This window comes from Suricata suricatta, chromosome 12, assembly GCF_006229205.1.
Source record: "Suricata suricatta isolate VVHF042 chromosome 12, meerkat_22Aug2017_6uvM2_HiC, whole genome shotgun sequence".
NCBI classification, from domain to species: domain Eukaryota; kingdom Metazoa; phylum Chordata; class Mammalia; order Carnivora; family Herpestidae; genus Suricata; species Suricata suricatta.
Window position 1 is genome coordinate 83,073,881 of NC_043711.1, and position 18,597 is coordinate 83,092,477.

At 39.2% G+C, this 18,597-nt stretch overlaps 1 protein-coding gene across 5 annotated transcripts in view; it reads right to left on the reverse strand.

Moving 5' to 3' along the window:
* The window catches only part of NCOA6 (nuclear receptor coactivator 6), an 89,531-nt gene that overhangs the window by 26,813 nt on the left and 44,121 nt on the right, over positions 1-18,597 (reverse strand). For 3 of the 5 annotated variants that reach the window (XM_029915826.1, XM_029915823.1, XM_029915822.1), the window contains exons 5-9: positions 17,413-17,535; positions 7,973-8,101; positions 6,415-7,281; positions 4,215-4,361; positions 544-1,660 (exon numbers count right to left, since the gene is read on the reverse strand). In XM_029915826.1, coding sequence (XP_029771686.1) covers positions 544-1,660; positions 4,215-4,361; positions 6,415-7,281; positions 7,973-8,101; positions 17,413-17,535 — 2,383 coding nt within the window. The remainder of the gene's footprint in view (positions 1-543; positions 1,661-4,214; positions 4,362-6,414; positions 7,282-7,972; positions 8,102-17,412; positions 17,536-18,597) is intronic. The other 2 variants (XM_029915825.1, XM_029915824.1) reach the window with 2 other exon arrangements.

Genomic DNA, 18,597 nt, shown 5'->3' on the forward strand with positions numbered 1-18,597 from the left:
GAGGTATAATGTGGTAGCACTGGCTACTTTTCAGTTTCTGTGTGCCACAATCACCCTGAGACTACAGATTTAAGAGACAATCAGCCGGTTACAATGTCTGAACCTTGTGTGGTTCCTTATTTGCACAAACGATAAAAAAAAAAAAAGAACTAATTTAAGATAATCAGAAAACTCTGAACACTGAATGAAGAGAATATGGAGAAAAGCATTCGTTTTCCTACATGTTAACGGTATTATGTGTCCATTAAAATAAAAAATAAAGAAACCCAAACTCTCCTTATCATTGAGAGGTACACAGTACTGAAAATATTTACAGTCAATTTGCTTTAAAATAATCAGAAAAAAAAAGAAAACAAGACAAAAAAAACAACAAAAAATAAAATAATCAGAAAATAATGGGGAGACAAAGGCAAGACAGACTATGACTTGATAATTGTTGAAGCAGCTGGATTTCACACTATTCTAATTTTATATATGTTTAGAATTTTCCACAAAAAAAGTTCACATAGGAATAAAATTTGAGGCAAAACAATCACAACCTACTTTAGATCTTGCTGACTATTTTTCTTCTTCCGAGGGGGTTTCTTCTTCTTCGGTTTATTTGCGTTGGTATTATTTTGCTTATTGTTTACCCCAAAATGGCCTGCAGAGATGTCACTCTGCAGTAAGTTGACCAACAATGGGCTAGTTAGCGTGACATCCTTATTGACCGGGAAGCCTGGATTCTGACCACAGGACATCTGATTTCCATTGGGTGCTCCACTGAAAGGTGCATTGAAAGGCATCCCATGGCCTGAGAAGTGGTTTCCCGAGGCACTGTTTCCCTGCATGGCCTGCACGTGGGGGGGAACCATGTTGGTTTGTTGCATGTTAACATCAGGCATCATCTGAGACAAACTGACATCATTGTTTGCTGTAGTAGCAGGATCACCATGCTGCTGGGCCATGTGTGGGCTGGGTCCTGGTGGTCGCAAGACCTGCCCCTGAATCCCCATAACCTGAGATGGACTGTTGTTCACAGGCCCTTGCTGTGGCAGCATCTGTCCTGATATCTGTCCCGTAAACTGCACCATGTTTCCTTGCATGTTTGGAGTTGGTCCCCTCATTATCTGTGCTGGTCCCGGCATGACATTGGATTGGTTTTGAGTGTTAAACTGTTGCTTATTCCCCTGCATCTGATTGGTCATGATCTGCTCTATCATTGGGTTCTGTTGGAGTAAAACTTGCCCCTGAGGCCCCATCATCTGGTTATGTGGCGCCATCATTTGTGGGCCCTGCTGGGGAAGAATCTGCTTGGGTGGGGTCATCCTTTGGGGCGAGGGCCCAAGATTTTGGCTTTGAGGGTTCACCATCATCTGGCCCTGAGGCATAAGCTGGGCTCTTGAAAGGATCATAGGGTTCTGAGGATTCAAGGTTCCTTGCTGCTGGACCATCTGGCCCTGGGAGGGCACAATCTGCTGGTGCATGCTCATCAGCTGAGATGGTGGGCCCTGCTGAGGCTGGCCTTGCATGTTGCCCAGGTTCACCTGAGGAACCCCAGAACTACCAGCCTGCTGGCTGTTCATGTTGCCATGAATTCCCATGAGGCTGGGCTGCATCATATTTGGTGGCCCGTGGGACACCTGCATCTGGTTTTGAGGAGGACCAGCTCCTTGACCACCTTAAACAAACAAACAAAAAAAGGACAGTTTCAGATAGAAATACTCTTATCTTATTGGTATTAAGATATTCAAATTATTAATTGGAGAAACACCCATCACCCATATATCCACTGACCAACATAAATAAATGTGCTCTGCTTGGTATATTTTCTGTGGCTTTTTTGAAGTATGGAAACATGACTGTGGAATAACTTGGTTACATTCTCAATGACCATACAACAGAGAAGGGGAAACGGTTTCTTTACTCTTGTGGTAACTTAAAGATAACATTTTGAAGATCAATAGTTTACTTTCTTTCAGATAAAATAAAGAGAAAGGCAGCATCTAATTGTTCAAAAATGACATGTAGCCATTTTAAGGTAGAGAAAATTAACGAAAAGCTCTGTAGGCTAGTGAAATAAGCTCTGCTTTAGATGGGTCAGGAAAACAACAAACGTGATGCATCATCTTAGGAACACCTTGACAATGCTGAGAAGACATTTAAACATGCTTCCTAGAAAACCAATGACTGCCAAAGTTTCCATGTGTGGTATCTAGATGCTGCATGTGAAAGGAGAGAACACCTAACACTTCCTAAGGACAGGTCTCCTCTGCCCTACTGTGGTAAAAATTCTTTATTCCTGATCTGGAAGCTGATCCTCTGATGGAAGTCAACTGACAAATAACCCAGAAGCTGCAGACAGAGAACAGGTACCAAGGGATGTTAAAACTTCACTGACCCTCCCCTATGGCAGTCCCTGGTGGATCATATAGGACATGCCCTATTCTCAGTTACTTCCAATTTAGACAAAGACGTTGCCTGACTTGCTGTAGTGTTTACTTATTGCTGGGTCTTTAGGATTTTCCTATAGTAACTTGCATTATCGCCCCCTTTTCACGGAATAATCTTTTAGATTATTTTATAGCTCTGCCATTTGTCATTTTTAAGTAAAGACTATAAAGTAGCAGCCATAATGAAGTTATGAGGCCAATCCATACTCCAGCCAGGGAGGCAGGGGACAAACTGTCCCTTGTTCACAGTATTCAGTTTATCTGAATCCCAAAATTAGATTTTGGGATCATCAACCATATAAACTCTTAAACTCATGACCACTGTATATACTATATACACTGAATATACTATACATACTGAATGTACCAGTGTATTCTCATTCAATCAGTAATTACTTAATTGAGTACCTAACATGTACAAGACACTTTTGGTGCTAAGGTGGTATCAATTAACAAGACAGACCAAACCCCTGACTCTTTGGAGCTGGCAAGAGACTGTAATAGACAGACAAATATTTTTTTCAGGAAGAAGTAAAAGCTAACGAGATAAATAAAGTAGGGTAAGAGAACAGAAAATAAGAGACAGGAGTAGAACCATCTTAGAAGTGGGAAAGTCTAAACAATATGTACATATGGAAGGCACCATAAAGAAATACAAAATAGCTGTGCCTGGGCAGAAGAATTATGAATGATTTTATCACTGTTTTATAACTTCCTACAGAAACCATACATTCACATAACCCAGAAATGCAGTTTTGCATTAGCAGATGGGTAAAGTAAAACAATTTACCCTGCCCTTCTCTCATGCTTCAAGAGGTAGTTTGAACTTCAAAACAAAACAAAACAAAACAAATCCCCAAAAAAACCCCAAAAAAACTATATTAGAAATTTTCTTGTTCCTTAATGGTTTACCATTAAAAGTTGGAACCACATAACTAAATTAACTCGAAGTGGGGATAGGGAGTTCTCCACAGAAAATGTTTGTACTACTTCATTCCAAACTGGCTAAATGAGAAAAGATAAGAAGATTAGTCCATGTGGTGCCTAAGCAACTAGAAACATGAAGTCTGGGCACATACAATACTGCTTTACATATTTTTTTTTAGCCATTCTGTTCCAACCTATTTCTCCTCCACAACTTTTTCTTACATACAATACACCATTGGCATTAAATCTATACTGATTAAAGTCTGTTCTTCAAACACCACATTATAAACCAGAATTTAGACATTCTGCATAAAGAAAGCTAATATGTACTACAGAGAGATTGTAAAAGGTGCAGTTGCCCAAATGCCATGTGCCTCTGTACCTAAAGTTTCCTTTGCCAGAAATGCCTTTTGCCCTTTTACTAACTTGAGGGCTGGCAAACTATGGCCCATGGGCCAAATCAAGCGGAATGCCAGTTTCTAAATAAACAGTGTGTGGAACACTGCCATGTTCCTTTGTCATATTGTTTATGGCTACTTTTGTGCTGTGATGGCAAAGTTAAGTAGTTGCAACAGAGACCATACAATCTGCAAAGCTGGAAATATTTACTATCTGGAGTCGTTTACAGGAAAAAAAAATTGCTAAAACCTGCTTAAACTCAAGTTTCCTTTCCTTAGGTTCCCAAGACACTGTATCTACTTTCGATATATCAGTTATTGCCCTGAAAGAATAATTTGGGCTTGAAATTAAGAGAAGGATAAGGACTTATATTATCTGTATATTCTTATTATCTATCATGGTATCTAGCACACAATGTTCAATAAATGTTGGCTGAATAAATCACAGAAAACCAACCTGCATGCTGGACATTTTGATTTGCTTGCAGCTGAGGGGTTCCTGAATTCCCAGGGGTGGTTGCTGTGGTCGAAGGCACCTGACCTTGCATAAAGTTCGGATTGGCCTGTCCTGCTGAGAAGCCAGGTGGGAGGCGTTTAGGCATTCCTTAATAGAAAACAATGAGTAAGGCAGTTACCTAGCAAATTTATACTCTTGCTTAGATGTGGAATGAATAAGGAAGGATGAGCTGCATGAAGTCTCCACTGGCTTAGCTCTCTCTGTCACACTGGTAAGATCTTTAATAATAAGGTCGGGAAAGATGGTTAAAAAAATCAACACAATCTCTTACATGAGCATTGTCAAAATGAAAAAGAAATACTAAAAAATTTACACTTAGAACATGCCAAGGAAGAGATGGCAATCTGCTCCCTAAATGTGATCTGAGGCCGTGTCACAGTAAGGTTTAGGGCTCATTTTTCTCTGTAATACAACAGACCCCAAAACTTTACATGCTTTAACATAGGCACCAAAGGAATATGCTAAATTCTCTCATAGTCAAACAAATTGACATGAAATACTATAAAACAAAGAGCTGGGTCCTGATATTAACAATAGGTGATTTTTTTTCCCCATTGAGGGAAATGGATGACAATCTCCTTTGTGGAAAATTTCCCCCAATATTGTGCTCATCTCTTGGGAAGAGACAGGAGATTAGAAACAATCCATAGGAGCTTCAAAGTGAGGCTATATTAAATTATCATCATGTCTTCCCCTGATAAGGTTTGCTGCAATTCCGACAGCTATTTTGTACCAAAAGCCATGCTCTAATGGAATCTTACTAAAGTATTATTACTTCCTTTTATAGGAAGGTTTAATTTCAGAAAACAGATCTGTAAGAGGGAGGATCTCAGAACCCACTCATTGTTTGTAACATAGGCCTTGATGTGGCCAGATCACCTACGTGAGCACATCATCTGCTCTCTGAAAGCATTAAGACCTAAAGCTCACTTAAAAATTTTTGCATTAGTCCATTTATTTTTAAGGACAAATTTTTCAATGTCCTGAAAAACGCTCTGTAGACAAATATGCATTTGTGCTTTCTTTAGCAGTGACAAGTCCCCATTTGCATGCTTCTACTATAATTAAATCAGTAATCACATTTGCAAGAGGGACTACCCAGCTTCTACTGATCCAGGACTAGATGTCCAGAACAGTGAAGTTTGGAGCTGAAACAGTTTTGCATTTTCTAAAAACTTCTTAGGATTTAAATATCAGAGCCTGCACGTCAGTAAAATTAATTACAAGAGAGTGAAAAGACTGATGAGCAACTTAATTTCACCAGAAACCATGAGAACATGCCTTTGCTATGTTGCACTAAAGATGTAAGGGTTTTTTTCTGGGTAGGCAATGGGTGTCTTTTGGTGGGGATATGTTCATCAGATGACAGTATTACTGACACTCTCTATACCTTACTGAAAAGCTCCAAGCACATTCATGTGCACTAGATCAATGATTAATAAGATAAATAATAAACATGGAGATGAATAAGTTTTACTGTAATCGTTTTACCTCTCACACATTAAGCTCCATTGCTTTTTCTTCATACAAGAGGCACCTTACAAAATAAATAAATAAATCTCCTTTAGGTATAACTGGTGGAATTCCCTCTCTAAGGAGCAGGCATTGGCATTATAAAACTATAAAAGTCAATGATCTCTGAACTTATTCCCCTTTAACACTTTAATCAAATTTAACAAATACCATGCTTACTACTTTACTAAGATTATCAAACTTGAAAACTTGAAGGGCCTTTTCCCCAAAAGACCCTATATTTATTTTTTTCATTTTTGCTCTATTGCATAATCTTAATTTTTTCCCAACAGCTGAGCGGTTTAAGTTAACAAAATGTATGTTTCTTCTGGACATTTTAATTTACCAGTCCAAGATCAAGCAAAAATAATTAAAAAAACAAAATGAAAATCTCTATATTGAATTTTACCTGTATTTTTATCCAGAGAGCTAGATTAAATGCAACCAGTAAGATGCATAATGTATCAAGTCAATAATGTATCAAGTTAGCTAAGTTACATCAAGTGTCACCACTATATCCACAAAGCCAAATAATTATATCCTCCCTCCATTAACTCTAAAAATTGAAGTTCTACTAAGATCTATCTCCAGCAAATTTATCAACACAAGTAGCTTCAGTGCTCCTCACCTCCTAGGCCTGGATGTAAACTCTGTGGCCCCTGGTTTGGTGGCTGCTGCTGCATCACCATGAAGTTAGGTGGCACATTTCCCTGTTGAACCATAGGATTCCGACCGGGAGAGCTGACGGGCTGCTGAAATCCCTGGGGAAGTGGGTTATTTTGAGGTGGCCTTGGTCCCATCTGCTGCTGAGTTTGGTTAACCGTTGGGGAGGATGCAGGGGATCCCTGCTGGAAGGAGGAGGGTGAGGAGGCAGGAGACTTGTTGGTGAGGTGGGGCTGCTGCAGGGGGGTTGGGACCCTGGAGGGCCCTCCCTGCAAGCTCTTCATCTGAGGAGCTGTGAACTGGCCTGGGTTGTTCATCTGAGGAAAGTTTGTATGGGCTTGTGAGGCTTGCTGGCTGCCAAAGGGATATGGAGGGGGCGGGTGGGAAGGTGTCTGTACCGTGGCTAAGGATGGTCTTGCCTGGAGCTGCTGTTGCATTGGGCCAGGCAAAGGAGCCTTCTTCCACCCTTGGCTTGCAGTCATTGTGCCCAGAGAACCCTGGGCTGGAGGAGGCTGAAGGGCTCCAGAAGGCAGCTGGTTCCAGCCTGGAGGAACAGGCACCTGAGTTGGGGCAGTAAACTGGGGTCTCATTCCCTGTGGCTGTTGCTGCTGATGCTGCTGTGGGGGTCTTGCCTGCAACTGCTGCTGCTGCTGTTGCTGCTGCTGCTGCTGCTGTTGCTGCTGCTGCTGCTGCTGCAGCTGGGGAAAATTAGCTGGGTTCATTTGTCTGTTCACAGGGACAGGCTGCATTGGGTGGTGTGGGGGAGCTAAAGATCCTGAGGGATGATTCTGCTGCTGTATATGGAGCCCAGATAGGAGTGGATCCATTGCATCTGTTTAAAGACAGTCGACAAAGCAATAATTAAACTACTGAAACTCTAGCTCCTATAGTAGTCCTGGAAATTCTGAAAAAAATCCTCTGGTACCTTCAATGAAATGTTTGCGAGAACCTTCTATATGCAAAGCAACACACCAAGATGACAGAAAGATGAATATTGTCTAGAAAGAGCTTATGGTTTAAAAGTGGACCAAGAGCCAAACATAAAATGTGGAAAGTAGTATTTTCCAAAGCATATTTTTGGGAACTATGTTCATTAGTGTTATAAGAAAATAAAACAAAATACAGTCAATTTGGTTTGGGAAACAATTCAATCTAACCACCTTAGGTTTCTTCATGGCAGGACTTCCAGTGCCTCCAATATATTAATTCTGAATCTCTAGGAGGGAGGTAATGTATGATGCACTTACCAAATTTATTATAGAATTCACTGCCAAGAAGTATCTTGCAGGACTAAGTAGCCCAAGGAATGAATTTTTAGGAGTGTTGGGTTATAACTGATAAGAGAAAGAGAAATTCTGAGAAGGGAACGATGACTTTTAATTTAAAGAAATAGGGCAGATTTTGTAAAGAATGTGGCATATAAGTGGGGCAGCTGGGAACTTGGAATCAGACACAGCTGAATTCTGTAATGATCTCTAAGGGAGTTCCAGTCTCTTTAAGCCACAAAGATGGGAGGTCATTACCTGACTGAGAAGCAGGGCGAGGAATCCTGGGCTGCAGCTCTGAATTGGGGCCTGGTGCCATCATGGAAGATGACACATTTCCACTCTGGGGTATCATAACAGTGGCAGGGCTGGTCATCCTTATTAGTCCTAAAGGAAAAAGAAAATCCATAAAATAAGAGTATAGGAATTGGTACAATATTTGTTTTTAAGTAAAATATTTCAAGAATATAAAGGGGCGCCTGGGTGGCTCAGTCGGTTAAGCCTCCGACTTCAGTTCAGGTCAGATCTCATGTTCGTGGGTTCCAGCCCCGCGTCAGGCTCTTTGCTGACAGCTCAGAGCCTGGAGCCTGCTTCTGGTTCTGTGTCTCCTTCTCTCTCTGCCCCTCCCCCTCTCATGCTCTGTCTCTCTCTGTATCAAAAATAAATAAAACATTAAAAATAAAAAAAGGGCGCCTGGGTGGCTCAGTCGGTTAAGCCTCTGACTTCAGCTTAGGTCAGATCTCACGTTTGTGATTCGAGTCCCACGTCAGGCTCTGTGCTGACAGCTAGCTCAGAGTCTGGACCCTGCTTCCGGTTCTGTGTCTCCTTCTCTCTCTGCCCCTCCCCCTCTCATGCTCTGTCTCTCTCTGTATCAAAAATAAATAAAACATTAAAAAGATAAATAAATTAAAAAAAAAAGAATATAAAAAGGTATGGGAAATTTCTGTACCCATCATCTACATTGTTAATTAACATTTTGCCCCATCCCCTTCAGGTATATATGTAGATACAGCAGAAGTCCCCTACTCCTTCCCAATCTCATTCCACTCCTGCTCTCTTGTAACTGGGATTAATAGTTCATGCATGTTTATTTATCTTTTCTACATACGTAAGTAAACTACATAGCATTTCTGTATACTTTTTTTTTAAATAGTTTGTCAAATTGGTTTACATACAACACCCAGTGCTCTTCCCCACAAGTGCCCTCCTCCATCACCACCACCTCTTTTCCCCCCTCCCTCTTCCCCTTCAACCCTCAATTCGTTTTCAGTATTCAATAATCTCTCAAGTTTTGCGTCCATCTCTCTCTCCAACTCTCTTTCCCTCTTCCCCTCCCTCTGGTCCTCCATTAGGTTTCTCCTGTTAGACCTATGAGGGCAAACATATGGTATCTGTCCTGTATGCTTTTAAATTATCAACCTTTTTCATTCATTGAGACATAATTCATATAAAATTCACCCTTTTATTTTTATTTTATTATTATATTTTATGATTATATTTCTAAACTCTATTTCTTTTAAAGTTTTTAAAAAATATATAATTTACTGTCAAGTTAGCTAACATACAGTGTATACAGTGTGCTCTTGGCTTCAGGAGTAGATTCCCAAGATCCATTGCTTACATATAACACCCACTGCTCATCCCAAGTGCCCTCCTCAATGCCCATCACCTATTTTCCCCTCCTCTTCACCACTCCCTCAATCATCACTCAGTTTGTTCTCCATATTTAAGAGTCTCTTATGGGGAAAAAAAAAGTCTCTTATGGTTTGCCTCCCTCTCTTTTGAAACTATTCCTTCCTCTTCCCTTCTCTCCAACCCCATGGTCTTCTGTTAAGTTTCTCAAATTCCACATAAGACCTATGTTATCTGTCTCTCTCTGACTTATTTCATTTAGCACAATACCCCTCAGTTCTATCCACGTTCTTGGAAATGGCAAGATTTCATTCTTTCTCATTGCCAGGTAGTATTCCACTGTATGTATGTATGCATGTGTATGTGTGTGTGTGTGTGTGTGTGTGTGTGTGTGTGTGTGTACACCACATCTTCTTTATCAATTCATCAGTTGATGGACATTTGGGCTTCTTCGATAATTTGGCTACTGCTGACAGCACTACTACAAACACTGGGGTACATGTGCCCCTATGAATCAGTACTCTGCACCCTCTGGATAAATTCCTAGTGGTGCTATTGCTGGGTTGTAAAGTAATTCTTTTTTTGTTTGTTTTGTTTTAAAAAATCCTTATTTATTTTTGAGAGAGAGAGAGAGAGAGAATGAGTATGTGTGTGAGCAGGGGAGGAACAGATACAGAGGGAGACCAGAATCCAAAGCAGGCTCTAGGCCCCGAGCTGTCAGCACAGAGCCCAATGTGAGGCTTGAACTCATGAACCACGAGTTCATGACCTGAGCCAAAGTCGAAGGCTTAACTGACTAAGCCACCCAGGCAACCTGGGTAGTTCTATTTTTAATTTTTTGAGGAAGCTCCGTAATGTTTTCCAGAGTGGCTGCACCAGTTTGCATTCCCACTGACAGAACAAGAGGGTTCCCGTTTCTCCTCATCCACGCCAATATCCGTTGTTTCCCGAGTTGTTAATTTTAGCCACTCTGACTGCAAGAAGGTGGCATCTCACTGTGGTTTTGATTTGTATTTTCCTACTATAAAATTCATCCTTTTTAAAAATAATTTTTATTTTATGAGAGCGAGCAAGTGCAAGCTGGGAAGGAGCAGAGGGAGAGGAAGGGAGAGAATTTGCGCTGAGCATACAGCCCAATACTGGGCTCAATCTCATGGACTGTGAGATCATGACCTGAGCTGAAATCAAGAGAATCAGATACTCAACCCGCTTAACCCACTGAGCCACCAAGGTGGGCCAAAATTCACTTTTTTTTTTTTTTTAAATTTTTGATACAGAGAGAGACAGAGCATGAGAGGGGGAGGGGCAGAGAGAGAAGGAGACACAGAATCTGAAGCAGGCTCCAGGCTCTGAGCTGGCTGTCGGCACAAAGCCTGACGCAGGGCTCGAACCCATGAACGTGAGATCTGACCTGAGCCGAAGCCGGAGGCTTAACTGACTGAGCCACCCAGGCGCCCCAAAATTCACTCTTTTAAAGTGTACATGTTTTTCTTTCTTTACATTGCTTATGACTTTTTTTTAATTTTACCAGGTTCATCAAGTTTTAGTTGTTTTTTCAAACAAACATGTTTGATTTTGCTGCTTTGTTCTATTTTTGTTTTAATTTATACTTTATCTCTGCTCTTATCTTTATTACTTCCTCCCCCCCAAAGTATTATTACTCTGTTCTTTTTCTCAATTCTCAGATCATAAACTTAGCTTCTTAATTTTCAGTTCATGTTTTGCTCTAATATAGTTATCTGAGGGCTTAAATTTTCTTCCACATGCTGTATTGGCTATATCTCACAAATTTTGATATATATTATTTTCATTATTGCACTTTAAATATTTTTTGCTGTCCATCATGATTGCTTTTAAATCGTGGATACTCAGAATATATTTTACATTTTCTAAACTATGGGATTATTTTGGTTAGATATTTTTTTTATTCGCCACTGACTTAATTGTACTGCGGTCAGAGAACATGATCTTTGTGATACCAATATTTGGTATTTAATGAAACTTGGTTTTAGAAACATTCATGGTCAATTTGTATAAATGTTCCATTTATACTTAAAAAGATGAACAATTCTTTTTTTTAAATGTGTTTTATTTATTTTTGAGAGACAGAGAAAGACAGCATGAGCAGGGGAGGGTCAGAGAGAGAGGGAGATTCAGAATCTGAAGCAGGCTTCAGGCTCTGAGCTAGCTGCCAGCACAGAGCCGGATGCAGGGCTTGAACCCACAAACCATGAGATCATGACCTGAGCTGAAGTTGGATGCTTAACCGACTGAGCCACCCAGGTGCCCCGAACAATTCTTCAATTACTAGTACATGCTTTCTATATATCTCCATTATATCAAACTATTTTACTTATGTTATTCAAGCTTTATCCTTATTAATTTTCAAAATAAGTTTAATACATCAATTACTAACACAGGTGTGTTAACATCCCTCCTAGATGTGATATCTCCATGCAGTCCTGTCCACTTTTGCCTCACATATTTTGAGGCTAGGTTATTCAGTACATAAAAGTTAAGCTGTCTTCCTGATGCGTATTTCCTTTTACATTATACAGCGGCCCTATTTATCCTAATGGTTTTTATCTTAAAGTCTGTTGATATATCCCTTTCCTTGGTTAATGTTCACATGGATGATCTTTTTTTCCATCCTTTTAACTATGAACTGTGTCCTTATGTTTTATGTGCTTCCTGTAAAAGCATATAACTAAGCCCAAGATTATTATTCAATCTGATTAATCACAGTCTTTTTATCGGTGTTCACAATACATATTACTGTACCGTTAATTACTGTATATTTTGATTAATTTTATCATCTTAGGATACCACTGCTTTTTACCCTTTCTATGGTGCTTTTCTATTTTTTCTATGCTGTTGTCCTAATTTTCTTGGATTTTACTGGATTTTTTCTAACATGCCCTTCCTTTCTACTCCTCCACTACTAGTTTAGAAGTTATACATTTTAGGAGTGCCTGGGTGGCTCAGTTGACTTCACTTCAGGTCACGATCTCACACTTCACGGGTTCAAGCTCTGTATCAGGCTCTGTGCTGACAACTGAGTCTGGAACCTGCTTCAGATTCTGTGTCTCCATCTCTCTCTGTCCTTCCCCCACTTGCACTCTGTTTCTCTCTCTCTCAAAAATAAACATTAAAAAAAGTTATAAATTTTATTTCCGTTATTTTAATATCTTTAAAATGTCAACAGACATACTCAATTTAAAGAGTAGGTTTTATTAAAGTATTTATTTCAAGTATTGTTAAATAAGCCAATACTTATGTAAATTTGCCCCATGTTTACCAATTATTTATATTTAGCTCATCATTCCTTCTTAGATCATATTTCTTTCTTCTTAGGTTCAATTTTCTTCTTCCTGAAGAAGATTCTTGAGTAGTGCAATTAGCAAGACTCTGGCAATGGTACCTTCTCTTAGTGTCTTTGAAAATGTATTTTATACTACTATTGATAATATAGATAGGTAAGTTTAAAATTCTACACTGTCAATTATCTTCTCATCACTTTGAAAATATTATTCCAATGTTTCCTGACTTCTAGTGTTGCTGTTGAGAAATCAGCTGTGATCTGATAGCTTTCTTTTTGCAAATAATTGGTCCTTTATTGTGAGCTGCTTTTAACATTCTCTTTGTTTTTTATGTTTTATAGTTTCTCAAATTTGTGTCAAATGTGAATTTATTTTAATTTATATTGCTCAGGATTTCTGAGGATTCACATCTTCACCAATGTTGGAAAAAGCATTCAGCCATTCTCTCTATTGGTCCTCTTCAATTTCTTTATCTTTTTTTTCTCGAACTTTTTTCAGATACATGTTAAACCTTCTCATTTTATCCATCATGTCTCTTGACCTCTTTCATATTCCTATCTCTTTATTTTTAATTTGCTGCATTCTGGGTAATTTCTTCAAATTCACCTTCCAATTCAGCTGCATCTAGTTTGCTGAACAAGTTATACACTGCAATAATTTTTAAATTTCTAGAAGTTCTGGGTGTTTTCCACAAAATTTTTTTTTAATTAAAAGAATTTTTTTAGTGTTTTATTTATCAGAGTGATAGAGAGACAGTGAGAATAGGGGAGGAACAGAGAGAGAGAGGGAGACCCAGAATCCAAAGCTGGCTCCATGCTCTGAAGCTAAGTCCAGCCTGAAGCAGGACTCGAACTTAGAAACTGTGAGATCATGATCTGAGCTGAATTCAGATGCTTATTAACCAACTGACCCACCCAGGCACCCCTTAAATTTTTTTATTTGTTTTTTAGAGAGACAGAGAGAGACAGCATGAGCAGGGGAGGGTTAGAGAGGGAGATACAGAATCCTGTCAGCACAGAGCCCAACATGGGGCTGGAACCCACGAACCGTGAGATCATGACCCGAGCCAAAGTTGGACGCTTAACTGACTGAGCCACCCAGGAGCGCCCCCACCTAATTTTTTTTAATGTTTATTTATTTTTAAAAAAGACAGAGTATGAGCAGGGGAGGGGCAGAGAGAGAGAGAGAGGGAGACACAATATCAGAAGTAGGCTTCAGGCTCCGAGCTGTCAGCACAGAGCCCAGTGTAGGGCTTAAACCCACAAATGGAGAGATCATGACCTGAGTTGAAGTTGGACACTTAACCAACTGAGCCACCCAGGTGCCCCTCCAAAATTCTATTTTGATGGTGTCTTGTTCTCCTGTGATTTTCATCATTTTAAACATCCTGATACTCCTATTATTATAAATTATCTAGAATTTTGGAGGGAGGGAATCTAATCCCACATTTTATGAATCTGGAGTATGAACTCATTTATACTAGGGCTTTAACTATGAGAAGTCTGCAATGGCTTGGGTGAGACTATGTCCCTCCAGAGCATCAACAATTAATAAGTTAGCTTGACTGTTCTAGGATCATTTCAATAACATATTAAATGTCCAATAACATATTAAATGTCCAACATGAATTAGAGTAGAGAAGACAATTCCATAATCACCATTTCCCCCACCTCCGAGCTAGAGCCCAGGCCAAGACACATAAGCTTTGTATTTGTCTCCCTCTGTGTCAGAGGTTAAAATTTTTCTAATCCACCGTTCACTGAAAATTCTAGTTTCACAATGGATAACTTCCTTCTTTATGTGGACCCAAGCCAGGATTCATATTTTATCCCTTCCTGGCCATTAAAACTCAAAGCCTTTGGTCCCCGCAGAATCTCATTTGTTTACTGCTACTTAAATTTTCGTCTTCGACTTCTTTTTCATCCTAGGGATTTCCTTTACTTTCTTACAAAATCAGCTGTGCATTAAATGTTATATTTTGTGCAGCATTTTGGGGTGTTTTGTAGTTGGGACAGTTAGATAAACGTTTATCTGTCTATAACTGGATTTGTCTTTGAGGAACCCCATTCTATTTTTCAAAGATGGTAACTAGACAGTAAGAAAGTTCTCAGGAGATAAGAAGAAACAGGTTTTCTCAGTTTACAGTGAGTTTTCTATCTCCAGATATGTTCAAGAGCATGCGACTACATTTTCAGTAGTGATACTCTAAAATATATTCCAGCATTAGGTAGGAATCTAGACTAGATCCATGGTTCTCTACTGGGGGCAATTTTGTCCCCCAGAGAATGTTTGGCAACATCTGAAGACATTTTTGGTTGGCATAATTAGAGGGAAGCTATGGTAGTGCTATTGGCATCTGGTAGGTAGAGGCCAAGCAGGCTGCTCAACATGCTTGGGACAGCTCCCCACAGCAAAGGATGGTCAGCCCAAAATATTAATTGTGATGAGGTCAAAAAACCATGACTAAATGACTATGGCACCCTTACTAATCTTGGCCGTTCTATATGGCTACAAAAAAAAAAAAAGGCTATGTATTTGGTTTTAATTACAAAAAACTTCTGGCTTATCAGTCAACTTCTGTTGCCAGTGTTAAGAGAACAAAGTAATACAAAGAATAATTGACAATCCAAGACATTCCAGACAGACAATTCAAAAGCCATTTATTACTGTTTTAGAGAGTAGTTAAGATCTCTTTCCCTTAAAATTTTCTGTTTATAAACATTTAACCTAATATTAAATTTTATTTGCAACCACTGTCCCAATAGACAATAGAGAAAAATATTTCCAAAGTATGCTTGGAAGTAAAGAAAGATAACCTAGGGGTTAAAATGTTGCTATGACCATAGATCATTACTAACTGATTAATCCTTCAACTTTATATTATATATATTATCAAAATCAGTACCCTTTGTTAAATTCCAATCTAACTTGATTTCGACCTAAAGCTTTAAGTTTCCTATGTTAATAATGAACTACATCACTATAATTTACACTTAAATCCTAGAGATGCCTAGTAAATATGCCTGCTATTTGCCTAGGGATGCTTGCATTAGTGTGTTGATGTCAGTTTTAATAGAGTCCTAAAATTTTAAGTCTGGAAGGGATCCACAGCATTGTTTCCAGGACATAATTAAATATGTTTTCAGGTAATTATGGCCAATAAATATTAAGTCATTTGTCCAGGAGTTGAGACTAGAACCCAGATTTCATGACTCTCATTCTAGATCTATTCTTTCACTAACTACATACAACTTGGCCAAAGTCTCCCCACTCTGGTTCTTCAGTAGTGGCACTAGCATCACTGATTATCTCTCATTAGGCTACCATAATACCAACTGCTCAGATTTCTGTGGAGAACTGTAACTACTGACCCCCTACTTTGGTACCAGGCTAGATACTGTACATCTACTATGCGGTATTCCATAATAGCCCAAAAGCACAGGTCCTGACATATAATAGGAACTCTGTAAATGTTAGTTAGCTTCGTGGCTCAGGGCTCATCCACCTTCAAACATGAGCACAAAAGACTGTAGGCATTATTATCTGATTTTTTTACGTGAAGAAACTGTTGCTTGGAGAGGTACAGTGACTAGCTTGAGGTAATCAAGAAATGGCACTGCCAGGATAAAAATCTAGTCCCAATTTTATATGGCCAAGTCTTCAGCTACAGTTCAGAACAATGGCGTTATAAATTGAGCTTCTCCATTCTGCTGTATTTCTTCAAGAGCTACTGTGGTAAGTGGGAAGGTGAATGACTGAGTATAGTTTTAGGTGGTTACTCTGCTTCAACCACAGCAGCTGTGCTTTTCCGGTCTATGTGAATAAAAGGTCCTGAAGCAGAAAAAGTTTGAAAGCCACTAATGTAGTGAAAGGAGCACTGGAGTAGGAGTTAGATCTAGGATATTAGCCTACTTCTACTTGACCCTGGGTAAACTGCTTCCTTTCTGTGGGCTCCAGTTTCCTCAGCTTTAAATGAGAGAGTCCACTCAGTTCTCATATTTTGTGATTCACAGAATATGGAGTTAATTCTCCAAAGAAAAAATTTCAATTTTACTAGAAAAGTTAACAATTTATAATTCTCTCAAATTCTAAATACCTAAAAACACATATTATTCCACGTAACACCCAAGAACCCTCAGCTCAGATTCTCAGCCTCAGAGAAAGTAGAAGTTGGAAAGCTACATTTTCCATTATGCTATAAGCATTTTGTGGGTATAAAATATTTTATTCATTTTTAAAAATTTTATCTTCTTTATTTTTTAAAAACAATTTTTTAATGTTTATTTATTTTTGAGGCAGCGGGAGAGGTAGAGAGAGAGGGAAAACAGAATCTGAAGCAGGCTCCAGGCGCTGAGCTGTCAGCACAGAACCCAATGTGGGGCTCGAACCCATGAACTGCAAGATCATGATCTGAAATGAAGTCAGACACCTAACTGACTGAGCCACTCAGGTGCCCCTATTTTATTCATTTCTATTTCCAACACCTTGGGTAGAGTCTGTCCTACAATAAGAACTCAACAAATGTTTGCTGCATAGCTCCGTGCTCATCTATCTACGTTTAGGTGTGCGCCCATGCTCTGTGACTCTACCTTCCTGAGTGATTTACATCTTGTTTTCCTAAATCAGTAAACAGAGATGTGCCAGGAACCCTTACCTATTTTGCAAAACTCAAATGATCATACATTAGCAGATAAAGGGAAAAAAGGAAACCAGTAAAATGTCATATAACTGAGTGGAAGATCTCACCTGGACCACCTGCCATGGGAAATGTTGCCTCCATCCTAACTGAATTTCCGGCTCCCATGGGTCCATTCATTCTCACATCTTGGCTTCGGTTCTGAGCCAAAGCCAGGTTGATAGCACCTTCCCCTGAAAAAATGACAGGTTACAAAAAAAAAAAAAATTCAGAATAAGATGCAAATGTTGTTTAAAAACAGGTACACAAGAGCTGTGGTTTTCTGTGTTTTTGAAGAACTATGGTAAGTTTACCACCGCAAAAAGGGGAGCTTCGATATTATATATAGGTCCTTCTTCAACTTCACTTGATTAGGTTTGCTTACATGAAGCACAAGGAGAACATAATCAATCCTCACAATACAGCAGATGGACAATCATTAACAATGTACAGTGTCAGGAGAGAGCTTATAACTCTGCATATCTATTCTCAACTAGCTCACAGTGTGTCCATGTGTGTGAGAAGGAAGAAAATATTCTTGGCAAGTCTCAAAATCCTAGATTACCTTTTGGAAATTTACGACCAGAAGAGATAGGAGTAAGTTTAATGGAGAAAGAACATACGATGGTATAAGGACACCGTAGTATTTGTGAGCAAAATCCCATTTCCCTTTCAACTACTGCAATATAAACAGATATCCATTAGAGATATTCACGCAATGAAGAATAGATAGGTTGTTACTAATCTACTTTTGCAACATCTAATTATAAGACCAACATTCGTATAGTTTTTAATGCTTACAAAATTTTATCTCATTTGAACCTCACAATATCCTGATAGGTAACATCAATTAAGTGTTACAACTAATTAGACCCTAAACATAGAGGTAGCTTAATTAAATTTTACTTGGTTTAATGATAAAAAGAAACAAATTTCAGGAGACTTCCTGCGCTTAGTCCAAAATTTTGAGTATTGTTACTCTGGATGATAGCACCACCTTGTGGATAAATATAAGTATAGCTAGCCAGTGGCTAAGGAGGTGAAAAGCAGCATTCATTGGCATCCTTCCTTAGGTACTGTAGGGTCCTGGTTTACAGAGCCAGATGATATAGCAGGAAGCTAATGACGACACAGTAGTTTCCTGTCTTGTCATTGATAAGTCACCTTTCTGTATTAAGTATTTCCACCAAGCAGGTGGGCTGGTTGGTCACAGGGAACAAACATCCTACTAATAAGGGACTGATCACCTGGGGCTA